This window comes from Lates calcarifer, linkage group LG5 (genome assembly GCF_001640805.2).
Source record: "Lates calcarifer isolate ASB-BC8 linkage group LG5, TLL_Latcal_v3, whole genome shotgun sequence".
Lineage (NCBI taxonomy): Eukaryota > Metazoa > Chordata > Actinopteri > Centropomidae > Lates > Lates calcarifer.
In genome coordinates, this window is record NC_066837.1 from 11,389,601 (window position 1) to 11,414,643 (window position 25,043).

Genomic DNA, 25,043 nt, shown 5'->3' on the forward strand with positions numbered 1-25,043 from the left:
GGTTTATCCAGAGGAAGGTGTTGGCCTCGGCACTCATTCAGACGTGTGTTTACTCTCTGGAGGACTCTCGTAAATTAATCTGTCTTTAATGGAGCTTTCTGTGTACACTGTGTACAGGTGACTTATTCAGACATTGACTACACCTGTTCAGTGAAGTGTGTGTGCTTGAATGGGACTGTGTGGTTTGACCATTTAAAGTGAAAACACTCAGAACAAACAGCCTCAGTGCAGCAGGTTTAAAACACAGGACTAAGGTCTGGCACTGAAACCAGGTGTTTTACAGTCAAATCACTGTGACAGGGTTAATCAGAGATGACACGGCGAGGAGGGGAAGGTCACCGTGGCTCTGTGGTGTCAAAGGCTTCGGCCTGTTTTCTCACAGCAGCCAGTTATTACTCTGTGATCTGTGATTAGAGAGCAGGCCTCTGGTTCAGCTCTGTGCAAAGAGTCACAGGCTTTTAGGACTCATGCCCTGTCCTTATTGATAATTACCACACACACACACACACACACACACACACACACACACTGGCTGGAAACACCAAGGTTTTAATTCAGAGCCAAGAAAACACAGAGTGGAACAAGTGGAGTCTCGAGTCATAAATCAGTGTGTATTTGTGATAAGAGGGGCAGGTACATGGTGATCTGTCTGTCCGTCTGTCTGTCTGTCTGTCTGTCCTCCTCTGCAGCAGCTGGTTTCATCAACGGTTGTTGTCTGTTGTCGATCAGGTTTGTGTAGGTGTGTATTGATTGTTGATTAAAATGATGCAGCAGATTGTGGTGTTAAACTCCGGCCTTTGATGAACTGTGTCTCTCCTAGTTCATTTGTCTTATCTCAGACACAGTATGTGACCGTTGGACTTTGTTGTGTATTTTGGGGGAGATATGTTTGTGTGTGTTTGAGTGTCTGTGTGTATCTCCTGTAAGTTTCACCAGCTGCAACCTTCCTGAGTCTACCTGTGCTTTACTTGAGTCTTTTTAATTTCCCATGCTACACTATTCTCTTTATTTTAAAATACCCAGCAGTGTGTAAAGTTGTGAACATTTAACTTCAGCCTGTTACTGACACATAAATTCATCAGTGGTAATAATTCAATAATCAATAAATATCACTGTAATACAGGCCATTCTAATTTACTAAGTCACAAATATTTAATTTTAAAGAGTAATACCTAAGATGGGAAAAGGGTTTTTAGGTGCTTTTAGTATCAGTATTTAAATGAAGGACTTTTATTTCTAATGGAGAATTATTTACACTCTATTATTTTTTCCTTTACTCAGATAAATTCATTCATTCAAGCTTTATTCATACAGAGTAGTTCAGTGAGAGTGTTCACTCTCAGCACTCCAGTCAAACTATTAGATATTAGACTGACAAGACCGTAAATGAAGGAAATGGACAAAATGAAGGGTAGTGCACAAAGGAGAATTAACCCGCATTAAATAAATTCAGAGACAATAACGTTGGGACAATCAGTCAATCTAAAAGATCTCCAGCTCACAGAGACCTGACCTCAGTTCTGATCTGAATCACAGCTGCCCCCCCGGCTGTCAGTGACCCTCAGCTCATATCGACCTGTTAGCCTGTTAGCCTGTTAGCCTCTGCTGCTGGTGTGACATTACGTAATGTTTGAGTTTGACGTGGAGCGACCACCACCTCTGTCCAGCTGCTGACATGTGAGCGGGTGAATGTAGCAGTGCAGTGACATGAACAGTCCAAACTGTCTCACTCTGTGTTTTTTGTTTGTTTTTAACTTTTTTATGGTTTTAACTTGAAGAGTCTGAGACTGAGGAGAGTCAGACTGAACAGATGGTTTGACAGGGACACACACAGATTAATACAGTAGAAATATTAGTTTGGTGTGTGTGGGGAACATTTGGCAAACACACTCAACTTACAAATGAAGTGATACAGGAAGTCACTACATCTACATCTATGAAACAGTCTACATTTAAAACTCTGCTTTTGAGTATTTTTCCTTTTACGTTGTGATTGTCTTTCTACCAAAAACATCTGTGTTACATCTTCTGAGGCTCTGAAGGACTTTTTTTTTTTAAGTCTTATGAAATGATGCCATTATCAGGTTTGGGAGGGTTAGAAGATGCTCATGATTTGCATCATGGGAAATGTAGGATCCAGTGTTTCTGGAGCTCGACCCACACCAGGGACTAAAAGTGGAAATATCTAAACCTCTGCTGCTTTGATTTAATCAGTCTGTCTTTACTGTGTCTCTTGAAAACATGAAATTAAAACACATGACAACAGATACACATTGACCAACCGAGTCAACCAGGAGACTAGACTGAAAAACACCCAGTCAAACAGAGCAGATCTGTCCTTCAGTCCAAACCTCAGAGATCGTTCACAAACTCTGAGATATGACAAAGAAAAGCAGCAAATTCTCACATTTGAGAAGATAAAATCTGCACGTTTAGCATTTTAGCTTGAGAATTGATGCTTAAAGTAGTTTCTGATTTGAAAACCAGTGACTGATTGTTGGAGCTCAATGTGGAAACAGTCTTTCTAGGAACAGACATTTATAGCATGAGCAGAGAGATAAAGAAGAGATGAATGTGCTCTTTGTTTATTATCTGTAAATTTAGTGAAGAGACAAACTGACAGAAAGAGGCTGCAGTTTTCTTTCCCTCCTTTTCCCCCTGAGATGGAGTGAGACATCCTGATTGAGAAACACTTTGGAGGAGTGAAGAGAGGGAGCGGCACTCAAGGAGAGAGAGGGAGTGTGATTACCTGCTCTCCCTCCCTCCCTCCTCGTAGTCACCTCCCCTCTCTGGGAGTGAACACACTCCCATTCTCCCGCTGCTTGTTCACACACGCTCTCGTCTTCATGCTGCACACACACACACCCACCGTGTGCTCTGACCGTCTGATCATCAGAAAGGAAGCTGGGTCAGGAGGACGCTCCGGACTCCACTGTAGGATTTAAACCAGGCCTGTTGTGTTGTAGTTTGTGTTAGTGTTGTTATGCATGTGTGAGCTCCATGTGTTTGAGATAAAGCAGGAGTGATTGTTATTTTATTCTTTGGAGGATTCTTCAGTCTTTTTCCTGACACTCAGACACAGAGTCGTAACTTTTCCTCAGGACCTGCTGCAATTTCCTCTCGTGTCAGTGACAACTCAGTCGACAGGGTGAGTCCTGCTCAGTCTGCCTCTCTCTCTCTCTCTCTCTCTCTCTCTCTCTCTCTCTTGCTCAACTTCACACACTGTCTTTTTTTCTTTCCTTCATGTCCTGTCCTGCTCTCTCTGGTCTGTCTCTGCAATCTGACGTTCACTTATTGATCTTCTACTCTCCAGACCTCTGTCCACAAGTGTGTGTTTGTGTTTGTGTGTGTGTGTGTGTGTGTGTGTGTGTGTGTGTGTGTGTGTGTTTTACCCCGGGGAATCAAACTCAGGAGTGTGTGTACATGTGCAGAGACAGGCTTCAACAAGAAAAAACAGATGAAACTCTCTCAGCTCTTCTCCTGAATCTGTGCAGATTTAGAAAAACTATTTTTAAAAACTTTCCCTCCACAGATTTTAATTATCCCATTACCCCTAAAACTTGGACGTGTAGCCACTCATTCACTGGCAGAAGCCTGGAGGTATTTCCTAAAAAGAAAAAGCATGTCAATATGAATCTGAAGCTGTTCCACAACAGTGAAAATGACGTCACCGTCCACCGTCTCAGTCAAGTCATCTCTGACCACAGATGGTTATTTATGGCGGCGTCCTCCCTTCAAAACACTACCATTCACTGAAATATGTGCCCTGTGGTTTGAATCAGTCTGTCCTGAGGTCTTTTCATTAAGCTTGGTATCCTGTTTCTCATGTTAAGGAGTGTTCAGCAGCTTCTGGTCTGAGCTGTGGAAGTGTAGTCAGGGATCGCACCTGAAACGACTGAAATCTGCTCCATCAGGAAAAGTTCTCTATTTAACAGTGATGCATTCAGCTCAATAAAAAGGGGTTAAAACATATTTATATTGCCTGAAAGCATGTTGCCTTGTTTTTTATTTTTTGGTTTCATATTTGTACTATGCACAGCCTCACTAATGGCTCATATGTCTGAGTGTGTTAGTGTTGGAGCCCACTTACAGTAAAGATCTCTGTGGATAAGTGCATCCATGATTTGCATCATATTGTCTTTGCATGATGCTCAGAGGCTAATGGATCTCAGCACAGGAACTGTGTTGTGTCCTCAGTGAGGAAATAATGGAGAACTCCCAGTGGAAACCAATGAGTTAATGGGATACCTGCTCACTGTGCAGTTTCATTACAGGAGTCCTCTTTCGATTTCTTCGTTGTCTCTGCTCCGGCAGAGAACCATCGTTACTCAGGACAATCGCCAACAGAGGATTGTTCAGTTTTACCACAACTTTGGTCTTATTTCACATGAGTTTCCCTCATTTCTATCAGTGATAAAAACATTGTACTAAACAGAAGTCAGGCTGTGAAGGAAACATTCAGACAGGTTGGAAACCTCCTGGGAGGAAACAGTCAGATTACTGCTATGACTGTTGTTAAAAATGTCCGTCACAGATAAAGGAGCTATCTGCAAGTTTTGTTGTTGCCACATAGCCAGTGTTACTGTTAACAGCTGTTGACTTGAAACATTGAGTCCAGCATCAAGCTCATTCATCAGCTGTGGAAGGCTACACCACTGTTTTACGTCTTTTCTTCTGCTGAAGTTAGCGTGCCAACCAGTTAGCTCTGGACTTGTTGGCCTGTCTTGTCACTTTCTGATAGCGACTCACTGTAACGTCCAGAGGTAGCTCTGCTCAGAGGGCACTTTATAACCTCTTCAATTGTAAACCCAAAGATGGCTGAATCACTTGGCAGCTTCTGGCAGGAAACGAAGCTCGGTGGCAGAGAAAACCCACTGCAACTTCCTGGTTCACTTAATGGTGCTCAGTGTAGCTGGGCACACACACAGTTTTCCTGTGAAACCAGTGATTATTATTCACATCTCAGGTGTGCTCACATTACTTCCACATAAAGTGGTTCAGGAAATCTTGCTACACCACCGGTTTGTTTACAACCTGTCTGATTGTCCGACCTTTCCTGTTTCTTCATTGGACTTTGTTGCGACAAAGTGAATCACTGTGTCCTCAGATCTCATAACATGTCAATTAGATTCATTTCAGTTTCAGCTACATCCTCATGGTTACATTTTCATAGCACTGTATCTCTTGTTTTTCTTTTTGGTTCCCGCTCAGCTACCAGATGGTACACAGGTGAACAGATGGAGCCTCCCAATGTAAAATATGGATTAAGAAAACTCAAAGGAAACCTAGTGATGAACATTTTCTGGCATTATTTAGACAATAACTACTGTGAATCCCACTGTACAGATGACCTGGAGTCAGATTATCCACACCTGCCTTACAGACTCCTGTGTGTTAATCATTAACTCACTTTTATCTGTTCATGAATTCATTCACCTGTAAAACACCCACCTGGAGTAAAGCACTGTTGTGAGCTAATAAGGGTCTGAATATATGAATGTTCCTGGACGTCCAAACCTTCCAGGACGTTCAGTGAACTGACTGCAGTGACGTAGAGTATGTATGCATGTTGACCTTTATGTGCTGGCATAGTTTTGACGAAAGAGAAAGTGAGAAGTGTGTTTATGTTTGCGTGGGTTTGACACTGTGGATATCTGCACTCCTTCACATAGATGTCGAGATTGGTTTCCTTTACATCCATAGTTTGTTCTTCAGAAGTCTTATGCACACATGCACCGAGCTGGTCAACAGAGTGACTCCAACACAAACACCCATATCCTGTCTCTATCCTGTCATACTCTTCAGTGCAGTGTAGCAGCGATTGGATTACGAGTGTGGCCGTTATCCTATTACCAGACAGAGGTTAGTGAGCTGTCATCTGTGTATGATATCAGACCGTCTGAACCAAAGAAAGTGTCTCACTCGCTCAGACACCCAGATTGAACACACACACTGCCTCAGCGTATGTTCACACCTGTACATTCCCCGTCTTAGATTACACTCTGAGCGTTTACTAAATATTACGTCTACAGGTCGGGAACGTGGAGCTGCTGCTGATTAAGTTCAGTGTCACACAGTTGATATTTTCAGGATGAGAACAGGCCAGAAGTCCTTGCAGACAAATGGATGCAGGTATTGATCGTATATTGGTGGGAGTGTCCAGCAGATTTCTCTCTGCGTCTTTCTTTCATAGCTTCAGGCCGTACGCTGGTTGAGTAACCGATATCTTGACACTAGTGAGTAAACTTTGAACTCCCCCCTCCTGCAGCAGCGAGCCAGAGAGAGGAGCGGCTGCTGCTCTGCATGTTTGTGAGTTATGAGGTGCTTAAAAGAGCCCGTAGGTGAGGGATTAGTGAATGTTGCACATATCTATATACAAGTACAAACCAACACAGGAACTCTGAGCTGAGCAAACCAGATGTACAGTATATCTTTATTTTCTTAAAATCGTATCTGTGTTTTCGGTTTAGTTTTATGCCTGGTTTTACAGCCTCCTGATTGCGGTTGCTGCTGTGACTCACTGGTCACAGACTTAAATAAATTTCCTTCTGATTGCATCCTCTTTTTTGTTCTGTAAGACACAGAGCCTGTCAGTGATAGAGCTGCTCTCTCTGCTGTCACGTGCCTGACTGTCTTTTGATCAGCAAGAAGCCAGAGTAAAAATAGCCAGAATAGAGTTTTCGTCATCAGTTCTGTGAGGAGCTGAGAGACAGGCCGCCCACCATGCAGCCTGCTGCGTTACCTGCTGAAAGGAAGGAAGCTGCCACTGGCCTGATTACAACCTGCCTTATATGTGACAACATGTCTTAGCTCTCTGCCTTGGAAGCTTCCCACTCTCTTCTTGTAAGTCTCAGCAAAACATGAACGCTGATTATATCAACCCAGATGTGCTCCAGTTTGTGATTGCATGGAGCTTAGTGAGCTCTGCAGTCAGTCTGTGTTCACTATCTGACAGATGATTCAGATCCGAAACAAAAAATTCATGTCTGTCAGTCAGTGGTGCTATGGTGTAAGTTTCTTTTTCAGAATTGGTTTTGTTGTGTTAGAGCAGAGCAGGTGGCCTTTCTGTCGCAGTGATAATGACCAGGAATGTATGTTGTCAGCTTTGTATTACAACACAGATATGTTATCAGAGAGATTCGCGTTTACACAATTGGAATAACTTACACAACAACCAGACAAACCACTAAACAGAAATTCATGTCAGGAGGGTGGGGTTCATGTTCCTGAACAGACCTGAAACAGCTGATTGATTGATTTATTGATTGTTTTATTTATGATTGAACACTGCACTGCAGTCATTACACACATCAAAAAAAATCACTGAGGATAAAAACACAATAAAGCCCAAAAGCTTATTTCCATTGTGGTCCTCTAAAATAACACTTAACACTCCACATAATTAAAAACAAACAAAAAGTCCTGGACATACAATTAACCCATAGATAACAATTTAAAAAATAGCAGGAAGTGAGTAGCTGTTTCAACACTTTCAGATTTCTTGGTCACAAACCACTGCAGTATAGAGAAATGTATCTTTGCCCCTTAAGTTATTGAATCAGCTTTGATTCCCTGATCATTCAGTCAAACTGCAGATATTCTAATTCACTGTGATTTGTTTGTAGCTGTAGCTATGATGTCTACGACCGTTTGATGAAAACATTCAGATATTCATTGTCCCCAGAGGAAGAATCATAATAACTTTGTGATCCCTGACATGTCCTCTAGCGCCACCTTCAGGTTAATATTTGTGATTTTGGATGAATTTGCCATGATACGGTTCATGTTCCCCACAGGATGAACCTTGGTGATTCCTAAAACTTTAATCCATCATCAGATCTCTATCTTTATTTATGAAATACTTTCAAGTCAAGTCAGTTTTTATTTATATAGCACCAAATCATAACATAAGTTATGATTAGTAAGTCGAGGCACTTTTCATATCAAACAGTTCTAGACCGTACTCTTCAAATATAATAAATATGATATAAATGCTTTGGTTTATGACCCCCTGAAATTTATTAATGTCAGAAGGAACTGTTAGCATGCTAACATGGCAGTATAAACCAGTACATATACTGTTGTTTAATGTTACATATACAAGTCATTGTCACTGTTAGCATGCTGACTTTAGCATTTAGCTCACAGAGCTCCTAGGCTGTACACTCACTGTCCCCGCTTCTTAAACGTCAAGATTTATGTCTGTAATGATCCCGAACTAAATGTCTTTGTAATTATTTTCAGATTCTTCATAATGAGGAGTTTTATCAGGAGTTTTCCTTCATTCAGTCTCAGCCTCTCTGCAGCCACACCTGCACCATGCAACCAAACACTGTTATTTTTACTGCACTCACTCTGATGTTGTATTTATTTAGCCATCATCCGAATCAGCAGCAGGCGGCTCACATGAATCAGTAGAGTGATGTAATTGTTTTTAGGTAACATGTGATTCGAGGAAACAAAGAGTTGTTCTGGGTTTTGTGCCCTGTTATGTTGTTGCTGCTCTCAGTTGTTGTTTGTTCCCATTTTTTTTTTTTGGTATGTGTGTGTGTTAACATCTTGTCCATCAATCTCCTCCACCACTAATTCATAATGACCGTGCAGCAGGCGGGCAGGGAGCATAGCAGAGACAGGTTGGCTGGTCAGACCTGGTCCCTGTGGACCAGAGCCACTTATCTCTAACTGTAACAACATATGCATTGACGGGCTTCAGGAAAGTGGCTAAAAACAAACTCAGGGTTTGGGAAGTCTCACAGGTTTTCATCTCCATATTCATTAGGTCTCGTCTACTTGACGGAGGGACTGATTTTATTTTGAGTGTCAAGGAAGAATCCTGATAACTCAGATCAGTACTGGCATTATTAAATAAGTCATCTGTTCATAACATGAACAGTATTACAGTATGAATATTATCATGTACAACACAGAAACAAATGATGTAACATGAAACAAGAATAAACAGTAACACCTCACATTTACTCTCATTTTATTCTCTTTCAAACCAAAAATGAAAATGTTTTCTCCACCATATAATATGATTATATAAGGATCTGTAATTAAAATAAAAATGAACTCAAAATATGTGGAATTAAAGCCTCTGAGATTGTTATTTTTTTCACCACCTTTAAAATTCATACATTTAAAATGACGGACTTGAGTGTTGTTTTGAGGATGTAACACAGGCTGGTGTCTAATGAGTCTATTTTTAGTTATGTTAATCATTTCTCTGAGCTTTGATGTAGCAACATAAAGAGAAAATCATCATTGTGATAATGTCACTGGTGTTGTTCCTTAGATTTTCACCACAGACATGTTGGCGTGTAAAACCACCTTTGTTATATCTCTGCTGCAGTGAGTTTTCCATCACATTGTGCATTAAATCTGTGTTTTTGCTTTTTATTCCAAATAAAGTGAGGAGTTAATTACCAGCAGCTGTCAGACTCTTTGCTCAGTGATTGTTTTACCACAGTTTTATTTATCTGAGACACAAGAAAATCAGAAAAATCTAAATCAATCTGAAAATAACAAGAAAATACTCACACCAATAACAAGCAATGGTAATAAAAGTGGGACTGAAACACTGCCCTGTGGAACACCACAGGATGAAGAGTCAGAGTTAAACCTGGTTAAAATACTGTTGGTAGCAAATAGAAAAGCAATGAGAAAGAACAGAGGGAAGGAAGTTCCACCGACAAAGAGTCAATCTTCTTACACATATTCTGAAACTATAATAAGGAGAAATGGGAAAATGGACGTTATATTTGATATAAATCCATTAACAGGACTGAATCCATGATGGAAAAACATGATTCAAATTCCCAAATCATTTCTGTTCTGTTACTGTCGTCGTTTGATGTTTTTGCTTCTGATCCATTAATGCTCAACCCAAATAAACTGTACATTGTTCTTGGTTTTGACAGCTTTAATTTAATAAACATGGTAACTTCACTAGCGTCAGTGCATTTTGCAGATTTAACCACGTCTACAATTCCTCTGCTCTGTTTGTCTGTGAGAGGAGCAGGAGCATTTACACCTATAAAAAGCTCTGTCAGCATCACTGTGTGAGATGGGTGATTCTCCTTGACTGACCTCCCTCTTCCTCCCTCCCTCCCTCCTCTCAGATGACATGGCGTCCTCAGTACCGCAGCTCCAAGTTCCGCCACGTATTCGGTAAGGCCGCCACCAAGGAGAGCTGCTACGATGGTGTGCCGATCACGCGCAGCGTTCAGGACAACAACTTCTGTGCTGTCAATCCTCGTTTCCTGGCAGTCATCACTGAGTGTGCCGGGGGAGGGGCCTTCCTGGTCCTGTCTGTCCATCATGTGAGTATCTGCATCTCCTGGATGAATTTACAGACTGATGATATCTGTCGTTTAAAGTGATAACTGCACTGTTTTAGTCAGAATATAGAGATACAGTGACAATGGTTCCTCTGTCTCTCTGGTTCGTTCTCTGATGGGAAACGATTTCTCCTGCAGCAAGGAGAGAGAAGTGAAGTGGTCTGCTTCCAGACGTCTGAATCTCCATCTTTAAATATTTCATTTAAGTCCAGTGTTGTCCTCATTCACATTTTTGTTTCAAAAACAGAGCTTTTTTTAGTCAAGATTAAGAATGTTAGTTATGTTATATACAGTTGTATTCAAAAGCCTGAGCTCTCCAACTGTTGTTTATTTTCATCTGTTTTTTTAAGTTAATGAAATTAAAAGTAGCAGTGCATTAACATGTGGAGAAAGGCTCATTTTACATGGAAACATTTGTGAGACAAGAACATAACTTCTTGTTTAAAACTATACATTGAAAACACTTTGTCTCCCATCCCAAACTGTACGAGCAAAATATGCCACAAAAATATTATATTCCTAAAAAACAATTCAAGCTTTATATAATCATCCATCCAGACGAAATTCATGACATTTTACTAAAAAAATACATCAATGTAAAACAGCTACAAAAATAGAAACAAGTACGGATGAGATGAATATAGCTGTGCAGGCTGCTGAGGTACAGAAATAATACATCTGAAATTGGCATATTTCTTCAGTCATTAGTTGATTAGTACAAAACAAAACAATAGAACATGATTAACATGAAGCTGATGTCAGACTGAAAACTGAAGAGAATGAAAATGACAGCCCATTCTTAATAATTTATTTATTTTTGTACAGTGTCTGTTCTTATTTTATGTGATTAGATGGAGATCAGAACTTTTTCCTGCTCAGTGGATGTTTGATGGTCTGTATTTGCTCCTGTGGACAGATCACACCTGCAGCAGACAGCTCTGCTCTCAGAGTATAAATAGCTCCGGAGCAGTGAAGAATCTGTGAATACGGGGAAACCCCCAGCACCTAAACACTGTGTCCCCCTCCCCCGGTATTGTGTCTCATCTCTGCACCAACCACAGCTTAACACCCCAAACACTCGTGCAGACATTATTTACGAATATGATCACATCTGCTGCTGTTATCAATAACACTGATCTGTCAGATAAACCCAGACTCTGCTGGTTTAAAGTCCTGCTGTTTATCTTTAGACCAGGGTGATTCATCATGCTCAAACCCTTCTCGCCTTCCCTCCTCTCTCCGTCTGTCTCCATCTTTTAAATCGTCTGGGTGAGTTATCGCCGTCCTCCTGGCACGGGCAACAATTGCATATGAGCTCAGGAATGACATAACTCATCTTCTAACCCCCCCCTTGCCTCCTCCTTTTACCCCCCCACCTCCCCCTCCTCTCACTGTCTCCCCCTCCACCTCCCTCACGTCATGTGTACTTACAGATGAGCTTTTGTTCTGTGGAGAACATAGTGAACACACATGAACATAAGACCAGAGGTGTTGTGTCCCACTTACCTGTGCATGTGTCAGGTCAGCTGGAAGCACAGGTAACATGGTTACGTCACTGCCTCTTCCAAACACACCTTACCTGGCCTGCAGGTGTGTGTGTCAGTTAGAAGGAGGTGTTGCTCTGTACAAACAGAATAATTAACTGTTCCTGTTGGGGCAGAAAATCTTTGGTAAGACTCTGACATTTCCCTCGTACCTGAATCAGCGAATACCAGGTGTGTGTGTCACAGACATTTTGGATAATCCCGCCTTTAATTTAAGTCGTTTCACATGTCACAGAGGATTAGAGCTATGATATCTGTTCTAACCTGCACTCATCCACCTGTCCTCACTGACACTGAATGATAATTTTCTATTAGAGGGAAACTCCACTGAATTGACTAAAGTCTTTTGTGGCTCCAGAGGGAGAAAGTGTAAAATCTGCTGAACTGACTGAGGTGACTCGAGAATACAAATCTGAAAATGCGGGGGTGTGGAGTTAGAGAGAGGAGAGATTATCAGACCTCTGCAGCTCGAGGCCACGTTAGCCACTGCCAGCATAACACATCAGAATCTGAGACTGAACTGCATTGTGGGTAATGTAGGCACCAAGTTTTGACATGTTAGAGGAATGTGTGGAATAAAACAGACACTATCTATGTGTGGTTGTGCTGTTTTGATCCTTTTCTCTTACCTGTCTGTTTTGAGTCGGATAGTGTCAGCGTTTTGTTTAGGACTCGTCCTCCTGCTCCTGAGATCAGTTAATGCTGTTTAAAGTTTACAGACCTCTTGTACCAGTGTGAGCCTGCAGCCTTCAGGCCTCTCCGCTCTCTTCTTTAGGCTTCGTTCACGGCTTTCATGTGGGCAGCTGCATCTGCTCAGGCTGAACTACAGAAACCTCTGAAATTACAGACACAAGTCGCCTTCAATGACTTTAACAACATGACCTTAGAGGACACTCAGAGGACTCCAGTTCCTCCAACATATAGTTTGGATTCTTTGCTGTTTTCTAATTTCTTATTTTGCCTCTTCTCCTCTATGTATGTTACTTATGTGCTGCTATTTTAGCCTGGATTTATGAAGAGACGTCTCAGTTAAAGTTTGAATCAAGCTGATGTGAAATGAAGGCCTTGGACTGAATTAATGAACAGTCTTTTATAGGAAATGAAACCCTGAGAGTACAAGGTGATCTTGCTGAAGACCTTAATTCCTGAAAAGTTTGGAAATAAACAGTTTTCATCGCAGATATACATGATGCTAAAGTCTCAGTTAGTTGCATATCCAACAGGAAACATCAGTGTTACAGCAGCAACATTAACCATAAGTCAGAAGGGTAAAGAGGAGAAACACAGTAAAAAAAATCCCAGAAACTGGAAGAAAAGAAATAACAAGCAGAGAAAAGAGACTGGACTAAAAGTAGGACCATATTCTCTAACCTTACCAGGTAATATATGATACTGGCCGTATCATAATGCTGTAAATCAGTAGTCAGTCGACGATGGATAATAATGTAAAAACATGTCTTCAAAAACTGTATTTAAATAAATACAGTTAAACTCCTTATATCTGCTTCTCACCACAGTTTATATCCTGTTTATAAACGCTGATAGAATAGATGTACAGTAAAGTGCTAGCAGTAGATTTTATTGTCCTGTATTTATTTCTTTGTCAGAGAGGTAAAGTGGACCCTCACCACCCCAGAGTCTCAGGCCACAGAGGAAATGTGTTGGACATCAAGTGGAATCCATTCAATGACTGGTGCATCGCCTCGGGCTCTGAGGACACTACGGTCTGTACACACACACACACACACACATACACACACACACACACAGCAGATTTTCAGTCAGGTTCACTGACATGTTATCATTAGCCTACTGTGTGAGTGTGTAGCAGCAAGGGGATGATTCCTCTGCATTCAGAAATCATTCCTGACATTCCTCAGCTCTGACCTGACTCACAGGCTCAAACCCCTGCAGACACAGAGAGAGAGAGAGAGAGAGAGAGAGAGAGAGAGAGAGAGAGAGAGAGAGAGAGAGAGAGTCAACAGGTTTCATCTCAACACTGATTTCACAAAACTCTGCCTCTGGGCTGTTTCATTTATTCTTCAGACTCAGTCGACCGCATGTCCCCAGATTAACTCCACTCTGGTTATTTTATAGAACCTTACAGGTGTTATCTGCATAGACTGATTTGGTTTTTTTATGTGTGTGTGTGTGTGTGTGTGTGTGTGTGTGTGTGTGTGTGTGTGTGTGTGCAGGTGAAAGTGTGGGAGATCCCTCCTCATGGTGTACTGAAGAACCTGACGGTACCATGGAAGGAGCTGCAGGGTCACAGCCGCAGAGTCAGCCTCATCGAGTGGCACCCGACCGCCAACAACATCCTCTTCAGTACAGCTTACGACTACCAGGTTAACACACACGCACGCACACACACGCCCACACACACACAGGCACGCACACATACAACTACCAGGTAACACACACACTCACCTAACACAAACCTACAGGCTTCTCTGATTTAGTCTTAATTTAGTCTTAAAAATCATTTAAAGACTGCCTGAGAGTGTGTGTTGAGTCCAGACAGGAAACAGGAGTCTCTGTTGGTTTCCTCTCATCCTCAAAGGGAAACACTCGTCATAAAACCACAACCTGTCACTTTATTTAGTTAAAGTTAAGACACGTTCATCAGTGGGTTTTAGATGTCTCAGATGAGTGGTATCGATCTCATCTAACTCATCTATCTCCACCTGCAGGTAATGATCTGGAACCTGGACTGTCCAGAGCAGGTGATAAAGAACCCGGTCCGGACCATCAGCCACCACACAGACGTGGTCCTCTCCATGTCTTTCAACACAGACTGCAGCCTCCTGGCCACCACCTGCAAGGACAGGAAGGTCCGCCTGATGGAGCCGCGCTCAGGAAACCTGCTGAGGGTAACGCTCTGTGTGTGTCTGAGTGTGTGGTGTTTGTATCTTGTTTATTTAAAAAGCAGGAAACTGTGTCTCCGTTCATGTGGAAATAAAACTGTAAAACGCCTGGAGAAATAAATCAGTTTAAACTGATCTGCTCCAGATTCTTTTCAGTCAAATCAATAAAATGGGAAAACCATGAGCCTCGGTTGTAGAGTACGATAGCCAGTGTTACATAAGTGGGAGTTCCCTGCTCTGCCCCTCTCTCCCTCTCAGTCAGGGCTCCCAGGCACTCATCCAGCACCTCACAGCCAAATCTGACACCTCTAGTCTGGACCGACCTTCAGCATAACTCCTCAGACCTCTGGGTCACGCTCTGTACATCAACCCGCTCTCACTGCCTCTGACAAACATCTGACAGGGACCTGTAACATACTGTTCAGTTCTAATGTTTAGAGCCTGTTACTGTCAGAAATCAGCCTGTTTCTCTTGCATCACTGTACTGTACAGTCTGTACTGTGTGTTTGCAGGAAGCCAACTGTAAGACACACAAAGCCAGTAAGGTGCTGATCCTGGGAAACATGAAGATGCTCCTGACCACAGGAACATCACGCTGGAATGAACGGCAGATCGCTCTGTGGGATCAGGTAAATGACATTAACCTCATCTCTGAGGTCCACTTCGCTTCTTCAGGACTTTTGACCACATCTCATGGTCTTTATCAGTGACTGGAAATTGTTCCTATGATCCAGACTGAACTAATATGTCTGACTATAAAGAAGGAAATACACTGATAACTCCTGCCTTCTTCTGCTACCAAGAATATTGTAAATTCTGATTGTTGAACTGACCTGTGAATGTTTACTGGAGTCGTTTTACTGTTTTCTACACATAATCAATAATCTGAAGTCAATACACGCTACACTCCATCCATTAATTACTGAATATGTTTCCTGTCTTCTTTATTCATCCACAGTAATGATTAAATTCTCTTTCCAAAAGCCAAAGGCTCATTCAGTCCAAAACCCAAAGATATTCCGAATTAATTATCTGTTGATTGATGAATCGATTAATGATCATAGCTCTGACTGTACAGCTCAGTGTTTGGACTCAGGGTTACAGATGTGTGACTGCAGCAGAGAGGATAAGAACATCATGTGTATAAATTCATATTGTGACCTGGTTCTGGTGTTTGGTCTCCTCAGGGAGTTCAGTCACCTTCAGTCTGGATTAAACACCACCCAGTACGTCCTGTTCTCTGAGGTTAGATGAAGGATTATATCTGAACTAAATATAATCAGACACTCAGGTGACAGAGGGGGGAGAGCGCTGCTGTGATTGATTTATGCACTTTAACATACGGAACACAGTGAGATACAGTGCAGATGCATGTACAACACACAGCCTGTATATACAGAATATAAATGAATAAAAAAAGGCAGAGGAATAAGCACGATAACAGAGAATTAATACAAATGATGTAATGGTCTCTGCATTACGTCACCAGCACAGAGGTCAGTTTCCTTGTCTGCATCATTAAACCCCTGCAGCATCAGAGAGTCAGGATACACACATATGTATGTATATACATATACATACATACATATGTGTGTGTATATATATATATATAAAGATATAAACACTCTGTTTCCAGTTTATCAGGTAAACCTGTCGAAATCTAACACAGTCTCTATAAATATAGAAAGGATATATTAAGACTGAGGGAAGCTGAGGAAAGCTGAATATTTAGGATGTAATAAACAGTTTGAAATGTTTTACAGCAGCTCATCACTTCATCTGTTTGACTCCAGATGGTTTCATATGTGAATAAAATACATGGACAAAAACAAAATGAAAACATGTTGAACACAGCACTCCGTCCACCCCAATGATGATCTTCACTGTGGAAAGTTCATTTAATGCAACTTGTGCTTCCACTCAACTACATTACAGAGGGACATACTTTACTTTTTACTCCTCTACATCTATTTCTCAGCTGTTGTCACTAGTTACTTTTCATTTTAGAATTATACATATCATATTGGATAATAAATACAGTGTATTGGTAAATATTAAATCAGTTGTTCCCCTTTATAAAAACTGAATGTTTCAAATGTCTGAGTTTGTGTTTCCACCATAGAAACATTTCATCTCTAAACTTTTCAGCTGCTTCCATTTAAATGTAATATTCAGTGTGAATATACAATAGTAAAATGTTACTTATACATTCATGCACCAGTGTTAACAATCTAATAATGTCAGATATAATGTCTCAGTCACAGGAGACATTATTTATGTAGAGAAAGTAGTTTACTGTTTATTTTGATGCTTTAACTTCTTTTTATTTTAATCAAGTAAACATTTGAATACAGGACTTTACATGTAATAGAGTACTTGTATTAGTATTTTTACTGGAGTACAGGATCTGAATTTTCCTTCACCGCTAATGATCTGATGCTGTAAATCACTTTGAGCTCCTCACGGTGTAAAGTCTCAGCTCTGCCACCTAGTGGACAAATCCACAAACCATCTGAACCTCTGATCAGTTCACCTGAAGAACTCACTGAGCCTCAGTTAAACTTATTTTCCTCCTGATTCTGCCAGGGTCAGCTGATCTGATCATACCTGGGAGTTTATAACTATGTGGCTGTATCAGTCTGGTGTGTGTTGGTGTGTGTGACTGTATCGTGGGTGGAGGATTACAGCTGAAGCTCGGATTAGGGACTGAGCACTCAGAGTTTTTAATTCAGCAGAGGAGAGTGCTTGCTGACACCGATTTAAATGATGGAGGGTTTAAATATCAGGATGTTGTTCATGCTGCTGCTGCTTCTGATGGAGCCGCTGATCTGCGTGTGTGTTGATCTGTGTGTGTGCTGATCTCTCTGTGTGTGTGTGTTTCAGGACGACCTGTCTGTGCCTTTGTTAGAGGAGAACCTGGACGGTTCATCAGGAGTCCTCTTCCCTTTCTACGACCCTGACACACACATGCTCTACCTGGCTGGAAAGGTGAGTCTGAGAGCAGAAACTGTCCATTCAGGAACAAACACTGTGAATATTCTCTTTATGAAGACTTCACCTGTCTCCTGTCTCTGCTCAGGGTGATGGGAATATCAGGTACTATGAGATCAGCTCAGAAAAACCGTACATCCACTTCCTGACAGAGTACCGCTCACACTTACCTCAGAAAGGAATGGGTAAGGACACACACACACACACACAGGTAAAATCTCAGTCACTCACAGCTGCCTGTATTCGTCTGTAATCAAACTCCTCTTTGTCTGATGTTTTCATTGAGTTATTTTCTCGAACATGTCTGAGCGTTGTTGTGCGCCTGGTCCGTCTGCTCTCTGACTCTGTCGACTCTCCTGCACCTGTAAGCAAAGCTGCTATGCAAATAACCTCGACAGTATTTGAATATCCAAACCAGCTGATCACAGCCAGGTCATAGATCTGCCTCAGGTGAAGCCTGGACATCAGACATGGAGGTTTTCATTCATCACAAACCCTCATTCTGTTTGCTGTGGTGACAGTGGACGTTGAGTGGAGACAGGGATATTATGGGATGGCCAGTTAAATGTGTACGGGAGTAAATCTATCGTAACAGCTACTGTTCCTATCAGAGTATATAATCACTACGTGGAGTTGTCATGAACTGGTAGTAGCTACTGTAAAGAAGTACTAGAAAAAGGTGCGTGAGTATGAGTGTGTTGCATCTGTAGTTATAGACTCGTCTTCTTTTCAGTAATATTTAGTCTCTCAACCATCAAAATATCTACAGTCACTGAGCACTTTATTAGGAACATCTGCACCCCTGCTTTAGTTTTCGTTTTTACTCAGAATACAGCCAAAAACAAAAACCATTCAGTGTTCAGCAGTTCTGTGGAGGGAAATGCCTTGTTGATGAAAGAGGTCAGAGGTCAGTGAAGAGCAGCCAGACTGGTTGGAGCTGACAGAAAGGCCACAGTAACTCAGGTAACCACTCTTTGCAGCTGTGGTGAACAGCATGAGTACGGTGAACTTCAGTGGTTTCCTCAGTCTCCAGATCTGGATCCAGATCTTCTGGATAAAGTGCTCACTGAGTGTATCTTACTGTGAGAGCGCAGGTATGGTTAAGTTAATCATAAAGTTATTTACTCATTGTGCGTGTTCTTGTGCAGGTGTGATGCCAAAGAGAGGCCTGGATGTGAGCTCCTGTGAGGTGTTCAGGTTCTACAAACTGGTGACAATCAAAAGTCTCATTGAGCCTCTGTCCATGATCGTACCCCGCAGGGTGAGAGTTCATCCACTCACATTAACCACAGACGCATCTCAGTTTAATACAGTCATAGACCTGCTCTGGTGTCTGCGTGTGAATGTGCTGTTTATTGTTTCCAGTCGGAGTCGTATCAAGAAGACCTCTACCCAATGACAGCTGGTTACAAACCTGCTCTGACTGCAGACGAGTGGCTCAGTGGCATCAACAAAGGTCAGAAAACCTTTATCTCATCTGTACATGTTAGTGATGTGGTGGAGCGTGTACAGGACCATGCAGCTCATCTCCCTCCTGGTCGCTCTCTCTCCCTTCACCAGGCCCGGTGCTGATGTCTCTGAAGCCCGGCAGTCAGATAGCAGATTCGTATTCAGAGATGAGTAAAGGGACGGGAAACTCACTGGACACTCGCAGGTCCCAGAGCAGACCGGGCATGCTACAGCTACAATACATTCAGGACCAGATGGGAACCAAAGACAGCAAAGAGGACGGTGACCATGCAGACGACGACAGGAGCCGGATGCCCGTCAGCAACGGAGAAGACCTCGCACTCTGCTCTCCTCCGAGGACAGAGAACGAGGTACTGAATAATTTTTAGTTTCTTGCCCCGTCAGGTAGATATCAGCTAGTAAATCAGATTAAAGGGGCCGTCTACCCCTCCTCCAACCTTGATTTATTCCAATATCTTGTGTATGTGTTTGTTCCACAGCTGCGTCTGAAGTTCCACAGGCAGCAGGAGGAGATCCGCCGTCTGAGGGAGCTACTCAACCAGAGAGACGTACGCATCAAACAGCTGGAGCTGGAGATTAAGAACATCAAAAACTCCCAGCCTCAGGGCTCACTTTAAGATTCACCTCCACCTCTTCACGGGGACACGACTTCCTGTTTTTTTTTCACAGCATCACACTGTTTGCAGGGTCCTGACTCAGCTCTTCTCCTTCGTCGATCCCCCCCAGCCCCCACAGTCACTGCACAGGGGTGATTTAAACCTCCACTTTGTGTTTGCATCTGTCTTTTTGTCAATTCTACACAGGGTGTACATATTCTCTGTTCCTGTACATACACTCTAACTCTGTGTCTCACCCAGCTCTAACACATTTTAAACACTTTGCACCTTCTGACCTCTCCCCTGTTTCTTTTGTACGCTTCACAGCTCTATGCAAGTTTGTCAGTTTTAGCTTTTTTATGCTCTTTGTAGTAGAGAGATAAAGGCTGTGTGTGCTTGTCCTGACTGACTGATGTGTGTGTTTGTGTGCTGTCTGAGAGTTGTTGCAGGGCAGGAGCAGACATCCTGTGTGATTGTAATGATAACGCAGATTTTATTTTCTATGCTTGGTGATTGTTTTTTTAATTTGTTTAAACTACTGTAAGTGGAGGCGGCTGGAGTTTAACAGTACGTGTGTTTGAATGAGAGTGAGATAAATGATAATATCATGACCCCAGCTGTGTTCTGCCGTTCCACTGAGCTGCATTTGTTTTATTTTTATTTTTGAACGACTGGAAAATTGGTGAGAAATCGATCTGATTCACAGCAGCTATTGTTCAAGCCAATCCTGTAACTGATGCCATGTAGCAGTTTGATCTTAACTTTTATATTTATTTTGAAATACAGGCAAAGAAAACACAGTTTAATCAAGTACTTGATTTTGTTATTTTGGGAAATACAGTCAGTCAGACAGTTTAAAGGCTGCGTTCTTTGTCCTGATGTGAAGTCACTGTGAAGAAATGGGTTAAAGCCATTGTAGAGTCTGAACACTGCACCACTCAGTTAGCTTCTGTTCCACTGCTGTTTCAGGTTTTCAGCGTATTTTCCCATAGAGTGACTTTTTATTCCTCTTTGTTAATACTGAGGTTTTCTGTTCACTCTCGCTGCTCTTCACCTCTTTAGTAGGTACACCTGTACAATCTGATGCAGTCCAATACAACAGCTCTGACATCAACTGTATTTTTACTGAGCTTATTTATTTATTTATTTATCTGACATTGACAGAAAGGTGATAATTCTACTCTATGTTTATTACTGAGGTTGTAGTGGGTGGTGGTGTCCTGGCTTTATACTGAGAGGTGTTTCTAATATTTTGTCCACCGCAAGTGGCCGGTGAGTGTAAATATACTGTCAGAGATATTTTACTGTTCACACTGTGGAAACGATTCCTTTAATATTTTATCCATGTGAGCAGCTAAAGTTCATTGATCCACTGAAATTTCTCAATATATTCAAGATAAACTGGAGCAAAATGTAGTCTAGACTTTCATGTTCCCTGATGTCACTGCCTAATGACCTGAATTTTTCTGTAGCGCCACCATGAGGTTGACATTTGGGGATTTGAGTCAGTTGTCTCCAGAACTTCTACATGGACTAGACTGTGTAGAATGAACTGTTAAGGTCAACCTTTCAGCCAATAACATTAATGATAAGTCTCTTTGAACAACTACAGCTCAGTGAGCAAAATTCATATGCTCATTAAAGCTTTGTGATATGACTGAAAGCTCCAAAACTAGCGAGTAAGTGGACCTTGAGTGCATATTCTCTCAAAATGATACTACAGCTCAGATTTAACTTGCTAGTATAGATAATCATTTTCACAGAAAATCCCAGTGTGACATTTCATCTTCTTCTGTGAGAAAATACACTGTCTGTATGAGTCCAGTGGAGCAGAAGTAAACTAAAAGAGGCTGCAGGTTTTTATCTCGAACATTTGAAAGGGAGCTCCTAAATGTTTCTTAGCTATAATCTTTTAAAGTAACCACAGCAGGCTTAAAGACAGTAAACTGTACATTTACACTGAGCATTCCTTCTAATGACTTGTAGAGATGTGTTTTCCCTCAGGGAATTTCTGAGTGGTCTTCATAGTTTCTGCCGTGGTGCAGTCAGACCTGTTCCTCATATCCTTGCTTTCAGAACTGGGACAGTTGATTTTGACCTGAATTTTTTCAAAAGCATAAGAACAAGAAAACATTCCCTGTCTCTCACCAACATGTTGAGAGAAACAATACGCTGATAGACGCGTAAATATGCACAGATGTCACTGCAGATATTGGGTAACACATGCAGTGTAGGGTACAGTATGAATGACAGTGCATGTCTGTATTTATGTAGAGGCACAGGCACCATAATGATATTCTAGATTTGGCTTACGTTTCATGGCCACTTGTGGGAAAAAAAAAAGGGGTAACAGGTGGAAACTGCCACAGCAACCCACACCACAGACACACACACTCACAGACACACTGCTTTCAATACAACAGTGCTGTGTGACCCCACTGACCTCTGTCAGGATGGTTCTAGCACAGCTTCATCCTGGGCTGACTTTTGTCCAGGAGCAGCGACGCCCAGCCAGGGTAAACTCTGACCCCCACTGCTGTTAGAGGACATGTTTCAACACATCAGCTGCTGTTTTTTACAGTTGGTTAGTGGCTGATTAGGCTGTTTGTTCACGTTAAACAGTTTTAGGTAACAGGTTTCACTCACAGAACCACTTCAAACACTTTAATCACGTCAGTGTCTCCCATTCAAATGGATTATTCCCCACGCAAAAATTATTTTATTTATATTTTTATTTTCATACGTCTGCCCGGAAGTAAAACAAATGCCAAAAATGTGCATGTAAAAAACAATAACTGGTTAGCTTAAGTAGTCAGTGCTAGATCATCATTTTATACCACAAATAATAATAAATTCTTAGCCTGTCACTGGTTAAATAAGAATAGCAGCTGACATTAATGTGTCTTCTGTCCCATTTCACTCACAACTGTGTGTCCACTTATAGCTGAATTTGACTGATCTGATATTATACACTTATTCACTGACAGCCCTCAGTAAGTGGAGTTCACACAATTTTAAAATTCATTTCGTAAAGAGATTTTCTGCAGAGTCAGGCCTGTCTTATTTCTGCTCTTACATCAGTCTGATGCACTTAAAACTGTTTCACTTAAATAAAGATGGACTTATTTTAAACCCTAAAAAATTAGCCTCCCGACCCCAAAGCTAACTCTTGAGCCAAGTTTCCATGGTAACCGTCTGTGAGACACGCTGACCTATGGCAGCAGTGGCTCGTTTAATGTTAACATCTTCGTCATCACATCACATCTTTAAGCTCTTCCTGTTTTAGGAGTTTTACTTTGAATATTTCTGTTTTTGCATCTTGTACCATGTTCCTGAAGTGGAGTGGTTTGCCACAGTCTGCTCAGTCATGTTAGTTAGTTCAACAAAAGTCTTAACTTTCCCAGAATGAATGAACTAAACAGCTTTGTGCAATGGATGAATCTGAAGTCTAAAGTCTGTAAAGCAACAGAGGAAAAAGCTCTGATTGTACTGAAACGAACAAGAGAAAGAATTGTTCCTCCTCCAATAGTTACATGGTGTTTCTTCAAAATTGCTATATTTGTAATGTGGATTATTTCTCCAGCCTGTGAAATCAGCTGTATAATGTCTGTGGAGGCAGTTCTGATAACGGCGTCCATGTCATCTCAGATTAGACTTGGTGCCTACAAATTTTAGTAAGTCTGTGAGAGGAGTTTGGACATTGATGTTTACTAATGAAAAGATGCTAATTGTTGCATCAGGGGAAGTGTAGGCCTGACTTATATTAGAGACCAAATGTCAGGACATCTCTGCTTTTGCTGCATCGATTTTGACCATACCTTTTAAAATCTCTGTCCCATGAGCCCCCTACTTAATTTAAGGTCAATAATAAATTACTGGAGAACTCTTTAAGCTGATGAATGGTTGAATCTGATTCTATGTTTTGGGAGAAATTGCACTGACTGCAGCTACTGTCAAAATGATCATCTCACTGCCAACCACACCCAGTCATATCCTTTAATTCTCCTGGTGTATTATCATTATTTGGACTAGTGCAAATAGAGAATAATAACAACATACAGTGATCATACATTGATGTGAATTATTGACAATCGGCAGTGTGTTGTTTTGTCAAAGGCACCAAGTTTTATGAATGAATCATCACAGTGTTATGGTTCAGTGATTACTGCTTTACAGAAAACGGTTAGTAGTTCAACGCTGCAGATGATCATTATTCTGTTCCTGTTATGGCCAATACCAAGTCCTCACAACAAAGAAAAACCTCGCAACAAACCAAATGAGAACACAACACTATCATTGTATCTTCTCAGTTTTAAAGCTACACTCTGACAGTCACTGACGTTATAATGGAGCAATAATGTAGCTGCAGAGTTAACTGTCTGAACATGTCTGACTTATTAAACTATTTCATCTGAGGATTGTTGCTGGGTTCATATGAGCCTCACTGTGCCTGACTTAGATGCTTTTTTAAATGCAATTATTGTGATGTCTTCAAATGTATTTAGTAAAAACTGAAATAAGATTTTATCCCACTTCTTTTAATATTGTTTCTAAAACATGTAAAAAAATATATATATGTTAATCACACAAAGTATGATTAAATTTATCTGGGAAATCCATGTGTGTGTTTGTAGAGCATCTCTGACAGAGCAGACCATAGACCACCTAAACAACTGAGATAGAAAACATTTTACTCAATCGCACAAACACGTTAATATTTGAGCAGAGTTTGCTGTTTGTGTTACAAAAACAGTTTCCTCAGTGAACTGTTGACTGATTGGAGCGGAAACAAACATTTTCCAACTGTACATGATTGTCTGGCTTGTGTTTAGAATAAGAAAAATGAGCTCTAAAGGAACCAACAGCCTTCAGATCAGCAGCCATGAAGTCTTCAAAACAAATCCTTCAGAAACAGAGTCATACAGTTTGGTTCCATCTCTGGGCTTAATGTGAAAAATAAAGGTTTTACAGACCAGAGTTCTGGATCTCAGGGTGACATTACTGTTTCTGTAAAGTGAAAATTACTAGTTAGTCACAGAATGTCTTAAACACTGCAGACTATGAGCTACTACAGCCTTAACCTGACTTATTCTATCAAAACAATACTCACATGCTCATCTGTGCATTCAGTTACAGGTCGCTGTAAACCACCAGATCCCAACCTGACATCAAGAGATGGGCTCATGATACATCGTATCTATGCTGTACTCTGAGGAACCCTGGAGTTTTTCCTCTTCA

General features: G+C 41.4%; 1 protein-coding gene across 3 annotated transcripts in view; it reads left to right on the top strand.

Annotated features, from left to right (window-relative positions):
- coro2aa (coronin 2Aa) overlaps positions 1-24,424 on the top strand; it is a 36,179-nt gene extending 11,755 nt beyond the window's left edge. Inside the window, exons 1-13 of one of the 3 annotated variants that reach the window (XM_018661556.2) lie at positions 2,832-2,934; positions 3,102-3,148; positions 10,122-10,322; positions 13,492-13,608; positions 14,080-14,229; positions 14,575-14,754; positions 15,261-15,377; positions 17,632-17,736; positions 17,828-17,924; positions 18,888-19,000; positions 19,105-19,195; positions 19,300-19,559; positions 19,689-24,424. In XM_018661556.2, coding sequence (XP_018517072.1) covers positions 10,122-10,322; positions 13,492-13,608; positions 14,080-14,229; positions 14,575-14,754; positions 15,261-15,377; positions 17,632-17,736; positions 17,828-17,924; positions 18,888-19,000; positions 19,105-19,195; positions 19,300-19,559; positions 19,689-19,826 — 1,569 coding nt within the window. In that variant the 5' untranslated portion in view covers positions 2,832-2,934; positions 3,102-3,148 and the 3' untranslated portion in view covers positions 19,827-24,424. Of the gene's footprint in view, positions 1-2,810; positions 3,149-10,121; positions 10,323-13,491; positions 13,609-14,079; positions 14,230-14,574; positions 14,755-15,260; positions 15,378-17,631; positions 17,737-17,827; positions 17,925-18,887; positions 19,001-19,104; positions 19,196-19,299; positions 19,560-19,688 lie in introns of those variants that run through there. The other 2 variants (XM_018661555.2, XM_018661554.2) reach the window with 2 other exon arrangements.
- Positions 24,425-25,043: the final 619 nt, after the last annotated feature.